Raw genomic sequence first — 6,783 nt, 5'->3', positions numbered from 1 at the left:
CCCGCACCCCCGCCAGGCGCATGTCTGCACCTCCGCTTGCCAGAGGCCCTCGGTCAGCGACTGGATGCTCGCCATCAAGGTCCAGTGGAAGTTCTTCAAGAGGAAAGGCGCCCCCGCCCCAGGCTTCCGCGCCCAGCGCTCGCCACGCTCAGTGCCCGTTTTACCAATAAACTGAGCGACCCCGAGCCGTGTGCGCCTCCTGCTGGGGGGTCCTGCTGGGGGGGTGGGCCCCGCCCGCGCTCCCCGGAGCCCCTCCCCGCCCGGGTGGCCAGCCCAGCATCTTTTACTCCCTGCCTGGGGACCCCAGGGTGAGCGCTGAGCGCTGGGTGAGGAGTGCCTGGTGCCCCCCAGGCCGTGGCCCAGCACCAAGCTGGCCTGGGTGGCTGTGAGGGGCTTCGCCATGGCTACCCAGCGCGGAGAATGGTCCCTTCAGATCCACAGAACGGGGCTGCGGGTTTCGGGATCTCTGGGGGCCGCATGAGAGTTGAGGGCTTCTCCGCCCAGAGTCACTGTCACACACACTCGTTCTTCCCGTGGTCCCGCACTTCTGGTCTCGCTCTCCTAAGCTGGTCACCTGTGGCCGGAGTCCGCACCTGCCCATCCTGCTCCTGGGTCCAAGCCTTCTGTACATGGTTGTAGGAACTCCAGCCCCTGAAACCGAAAGACTGGTGACTTCAGTCGTGGGCTGGGGGCTTTGCGTCTTCCCTGGGGTCCCTGGTCTCTCTGGGCTAGAACCTGCCCCGACCCCGGCTGGCCAGGGTGGAGGGGTGGGGAGAGGGGAGGGCAGCTCCTTTCCACCCCTCCCTGCTCCGGGAAAGTGGCCCCGGCCCACAGCCAGTCATGCTGCAGCAGGTGAGGGTGGGGTGGAGGATGGGCAGGTTCCCTGAGGATGCAGAGGAGGGTTGGAGTGGAGGGAGGGCAGCCTCCCTGAGGATGCAGGTGAGGTCAGGGTGGAGGGTGGGCAGGCTCCCTGACCCTGTACACAGCACTGAGGTGGGCCCGTCACCCACCCCCAGCTGCCCGCCTGCAGCTGGGTACCTGACTGGGAGGGTTCTCCTGCAGAGCAGGCAGGCTGACCACAAGGCCCCGTAGTGCGTTAGTCTCTTAGGGATGCTGTGACCAATGACTGCAAATGGCGAGGCCTCCTGGGGCCAAAACCAGCCTCACTACTGAAATCAAGGTGTCAACAGGGCTCTGCTCCTCTGGAGGCCCCAGGAGAATTAGTTCCCTGCTTCACCCCTTGCTGTGGCGGCCGACAGTCTGTGGCTTGTGGCTGCATCACTCCAGGCTCTGCCTCTGCCGTCACACTACTTTCTCCTCCTCTGTGTCAAATCTCCTTCTCACGAGCATGCGAGTGATTGCATTTAGGGACCACCTGGGATAATCCGGGATTACCCCATCTCAACGTCCTTAACCAAATCTGCAAAATCCTTTCCTGCCACATGCAGTCAGCCACAGATTCCAGGGTTGAGGGCCTGATATCCTTGGGGCATGTTAGACCCACTGGGCTGGGTGAGGACTGAAACGAGGCCAGCCCAGTTGACAGGCAGTGGTGACAGGGGCACTGTCTGGGGGTGCCCTTGGAGGGCCTGCTCATGTCTCTCTCCAGTCCCAAAGTGGGGTGGCCTCAAACCCACGCGAAAGGGAGGTGGAATGGGAGGAAGAGTGGAGCAATCAGGCAGGGATGTGGTTGGGCGCCTGGGCCCCCAGGTGGGGAGGATTTGAACCCACGAACATCAGAGCCACGAGGCCTCTAAGGAGGAGATACAGGACCCAGTCACATCGGGACTTTGGATATATACCAATAATTTAGTGTAAAATATTTGGGGCATATTTACACAGAAATGGTACTCCTTATTTATCTGAAATTCTGATCTGACTGGGTGTCCTGTGTTTTACCTGGTGGCCCTGCCCAAGGACACAGGTGTTCCTGATGGACCCCAGCCCATCCTGGGCCTCTGTGGGGCCACCACTGATGGGAGGCGCCGAGGGGGACCCTGCAGGGCCTGTCTGGAAGGAAGTTGTCCTTTCACACGTGACCTGGCTAGAATTGGGGCCAAATGGGAGAAATTTGCCAGCCTGAGATGGGACAAAAGTGGAAAACAGCCCCCAGCTGCAGTTGCAGAAAGCCCCCTTGGGTGGTCCCTGAGGTGCTCAGGGGTCCCCTCACCCCCATGTCCCAGTTGCAGTTGCAACCTCTGGATGACTCTGGCAGCCTTGATCACCCAGGCACTGCTGGTGGGGGGCAAGCCTAGCCTGCCTGCCACGGTCTGTGCTGGGGCCACAGTGCCCCCCTCCAGGTGCGTGTGTTTCTGGGGTGGAGAGGAGCACAGGGAGGACAGAGAGATGGGAGCACTCCCTGTTCCCACTGGGGTCCTCAGCAGATGAGAGTCCTGGCCGTGGTAGCCTGGAGGGTGGGTCTCCAGGGAGGGTCTCTGACCTCGGCTCCCCTTCTGGGGTAATGAAGGCAGGCCCAAGTCCTTGGGTCTGATGCCTGGCAGGGCTCCGGGCCTTGCTGCGCCCCACGTGCTCGGGTGGGGGGCTGTGGGGTGGGGACCGGCAGTGGCTGGAGGAGGCCGGAATCTGGGACTGGGCTCCTGGTGTCCATCGTGGGCGGAGGCAGCACACACGGTGCCAGGATTTGCCCTGCTGGATGCTGGGCAGGGGATACCCTGTGTCCAACCCACTGTCAGCTCTGGGGGGTGGAGCAGGGACTTGGCCAAAGTCTGCCCTGGGGGCCCCAGCCCTCGGTCTCTGGGGAGTTCTGGTGCCACCTACAAGGGTAGGAGGAGCTTCGAGAGACCCACGGAAGCAAGCTGTGCTCGCTCATCAGGAAGGGGGGTTGGGGGCACACCAGGCAGAGCTCTGCCTCCAGGCCAGTAATGCTCAAAGCTTTCGTCTTAGGACCCTTGCGTGGTGTTAAAAGTCAGGGAGGTTACATCTGTTGCTGTTTAGTGTGCTGGAAACTAAACGTGAGAATATTTAAGACATGAGAAAGCAGGGGAGTGTCACACCTCTTATGGCCTCTGAAAACTCCACTGTCCAAGCGAAGACGGGAGTGAGAAGCCTTGGCATTACTGTGAAAACAGGTTTTGACCTTGGGGCTTTCTGGAAGGTTCTTGGGAGCCCCAGGGGGCCTGGACCGTGTTTTGTGAACTGAGACTTTAGGCGGCAGAGCAGTGGGGAAGGCGAGGGTTGGGGTCCCAGCTCTGGTAATGGAGCCAGAGATGCCACAGTGCCCCTTCTCCATCGGTGAAAGGGGTCATATTGCACCTGCCCTGAGGGTCGGGCCAGGATTAAAGGAAGCCACGGCCTCACAGGGCCTCTGCGGCTGCCTCTCCAGCCCCCTGAACAGGGGCTGCACTGGAGGTGTGAGCTCTGGCTGCTCCCTTGGGCCCAGCGGAGGGTGGGATTTTCCCCCATAGCAGGTGGGTGCAGGGGCGTGGGGAGGGGCAGAGCTCACCGGGGTTGGGGTCAGGGCAGAATGCTCTGTGGGTGTCGGCTTGGGGAGCCTGAGGGCAGCTGGAGGGCGGTGGCAGGGTGAGGGCAGCGGACCACAGCCAGACAGTGCCCTGGAGCTCTGCAAGGTGGGAGTGTGCAGCCCCAGGGCCTCAGTGGGGTGTTGATGGATGCTTGCAGCTGGCTGGACACCTGGGCTGCTGTCTGGCTGGAGAGGGCCCCAAGGCCCAGAGAGTGGCTCCGACTGGCGGCCACTGGGACTCAGGGTCAGTCCCGGGGCTGCTGAGGCCCCAGAGCAGGTCTTGAAGTCAGGGAGGGCATGGGTGGGGGAAGGAGCTCCACCCTGCTTGGGTTGGTGAATACTTTTTTTTTTTTTTTGTGAGACGGAGTCTTGCTCTGTCGCCCAGGCTGGAGTGCAGTGGCGTAATCTCGGCTCACTGCAAGCTCCACCTCCCGGGTTCATGCCATTCTCCTGCCTCAACCTCCCCAGTAGCTGGGACTACAGGCGCCCGCCACCTCACTCGGCTAGTTTTTTTGTATTTTTTAGTAGAGACAGGGTTTCACCATGTTAGCCAGGATGGTCTCGATCTCCTGACCTTGTGATCCACCCGCCTCGGCCTCCCAAAGTGCTGGGATTACAGGTGGGAGCCACCACGCCCGGCCTTTTTTTTTTTTTTTTTGAGATAGAGTCTCGCAGTCTCCCAGGCTGGAGTGCAGTGGCACGATCTCCGCTCACTGCAAGCTCTGCCTCCCGGGTTCACGCCATTCTCCTGCCTCAGCCTCCTGAGTAGCGGGACTACAGGTGCCTGCCACCACGCCCGGCTAATTTTTTGCATTTTTAGTAGAGACAGAGTTTCACCGTGTTAGCCAGGATGGTCTTGATCTCCTGACCTCGTGATCTGCCTGCCTCGGCCTCCCAAAGTGCTGGGATTACAGGCGTGAGCCGCCGCGCCCGGCCGGGTTGGTGAATATTTTAAAACAGGATCCACCAAGACACCCTATTGGCGGCTTCGGTCTGCACTTCGGACATCACTGAAAAGTTCCTGAGGCCTCAGGAAGGCTGCGGGGCCCTGCTGAGTGGCCAAATGCCATCCGTCCCCTGCCCTTGTCTCTGTCGGTAAGGACCGACAGTAACCTTGTAACCCAGGCAGTAAGGACCTTTGCACCCCACTCCAGGTTCCCAGGGTGGCTGGAAGGGCCTGGGTGCCCCTGGCAGTCCTGGGTTTGAGCAGCGGCTTCTGGGCTCCCTGCCAAGGGGCTGGGCTTTGTGGCAGCCGGTCGGGCCTCCACGATGGGACGCTGGGGACTTCCCACGTGTTGTGACTGTCCTTGTGGGTGACTTATTGTGTCCCGGAGTGGGACTGCAGGCATGGGGTTACATCCACACCCTGGTGATGTATGTGACCTGAGTGAACTGTGCATACCTGTGAGTGACTGTGTGGGGTGCAGGGGAGAACTTGGCGGGGGGTCCTGGAGCCCCTGGAAACAGGGTGTATGTGCTCGTGTGTCTGTTCATTTGTGCCTGCGTGTCTGTGTGTCGGGCGTCTGGCTGTGCCTGTGCTGCTGGCTGGCCGCCTGGAGTCAGGGCTGAGTCTCTGGGGGGTGCCCACCGGGTGGCTGGACCCAGAAAGCACTGGGCAACGGTCCCTGTCCAGAAGCCAGGGAGGGAGAAGCTGGCTGGGGGACGGGCTGGACTGGCAGGTGCATGGGCCTTGAGGCAGCTCCTGACTCTGTTGAGGGGAGGGAGGGAAGCCCTGTCCCCATGAGAGGGTCAACCAGGAATGTCAGGGGTCTTTGGAGGAGCTGTGGGGTCTGGCTTATTTCCTGGCTTCATGCTGCTCTGGCATTTTGCTTTGGGGGTCGGCTGGGGGAGGTGCGGACGATGCTGAGGAGGATATGTGAGGCTGAGAACAGCTCCAGGATGGAGAGCAGATGCGGGCGGGGTCAGCGGCCCCAAACCAGGGCCCGGGCTGGGTCTGTGGGGACCCCGAGGCAGGGGCGGGAGGCACCAACACCCAGAGGAGGGGGGAGAGGGTGGGGGTCCTGGATGGTGTGGGGTGGGAGCAGGAAGGAAGCCCTTGCCCCTGGACCCCTGCCCAAACGTGGGTCCTGGTTTGCAGGCCTCCTGCTGCAGGACAGCAGTTCCTAAGAGCCTGTGGGCCTCCTGCAGGGACAGGACTGGAGCTGTGGGTGTGGCAGGAGGCAGAGCTCCCAGGCAGGACCAGCCTGGAGGGGTTGGAGGGACAGGAACCAGCGCCCCCTGCCCTGCCCATCTCCCTGAACATGTCGGGGGAAGGAGCCCCAGGCTCTGCCACACAGCCTGTCATGGGGAGGGGCTGGCAGCTCTGCCCCAGGCTCTGGCAATGAGGACCCTGCCAGTCACTGTCTGAAGCCAGGTCAGGCCAAGCCAGCTGCCAGCTGTGAGGTTCCAGGGCTCAGCTGCCTGCGGGGAGGGGCGGTGCTGAACTGGGGAGTTGGAGGGAACGGTGGGGGGCAGGGGAAGGAGAAATCCCCCGAGTCCCACAGTGGGAGGCTGTAAGATCTCCCTCTCCATGTCTTAGTCTCTGTAAACCTTTTACCCTCCAGGGTGTGGGGAGCAACCTTCAACTGTAAAGGGGTCCCTGGGCCCCGCCCTCCCCGAGGCTGTGGCTGCCTCCAGGGTGGGGGTTTCTGGCACTTTAGGGGCCTCCATTGACCGCCTCCCACTGCCCTTTCTTTACACCGCATTGCCCGACACCCAGGCCTTCACCTTGGGTGTGAGGCGGGTGGCACACAGCGGGGCATGGTGCCCACGGGGCAGCCGGGAGCTGACTCAGCATCTTTACCTTCCCGCTCACGTGACGCCTCCTCCTGCCGCTGCTCGAGACGCTTTACAAACCTTGCGCCATTCCTCCATCAGCGCAATCCTTATCGACGGTCAGCACCCCCACTTCACAGGTGAAGAGGTGGAGGTGCGGGGAGATCTGGCAGCTGCCCGGAGCCACACAAACTAAGCTCGCAGTGAGTGAGACACAGCAGTGGCTCCAGTGTCCTGCGATGATGTAAAAGCAGCATTTTCCCATCAGGCTGGGAACCACCAATGCAGAACGCCCAGGGCTCCTTTGCTGAACTCCACGGCTGCCCCAACCCGACCTCACTCCTTGGGTGCTCCCCCACCCAGTGCCCGGACTCCTGGCTCCTTTCTCATGAAGATTCTCAGCCCTTGGCTTTTGTATTCAGGAACTCTTGGGAGGAAATCCATTTATTTATGCTGTTTCATGCTAAAGTGTGAATGACTAACATACCAGAACTCTTTGCTCTTTTTTTTTTTTTTTTTTTTTTTTT

General features: G+C 61.2%; 1 protein-coding gene across 1 annotated transcript in view; it reads left to right on the top strand.

The window, feature by feature from the left end:
* Positions 1 to 6,783, top strand: part of EEF1A2 (eukaryotic translation elongation factor 1 alpha 2) — a 26,376-nt gene that overhangs the window by 13,710 nt on the left and 5,883 nt on the right. Inside the window, exon 9 of the mRNA XM_011992435.1 lies at positions 44 to 151. Within this exon, the coding sequence (XP_011847825.1) occupies positions 44 to 151 (108 nt within the window). The remainder of the gene's footprint in view (positions 1 to 43; positions 152 to 6,783) is intronic.

The sequence above is a fragment of the Mandrillus leucophaeus genome, unplaced genomic scaffold, assembly GCF_000951045.1.
Source record: "Mandrillus leucophaeus isolate KB7577 unplaced genomic scaffold, Mleu.le_1.0 Scaffold41, whole genome shotgun sequence".
NCBI lineage: Eukaryota > Metazoa > Chordata > Mammalia > Primates > Cercopithecidae > Mandrillus > Mandrillus leucophaeus.
This window is presented reverse-complemented; position numbering and strand designations above follow the sequence as displayed.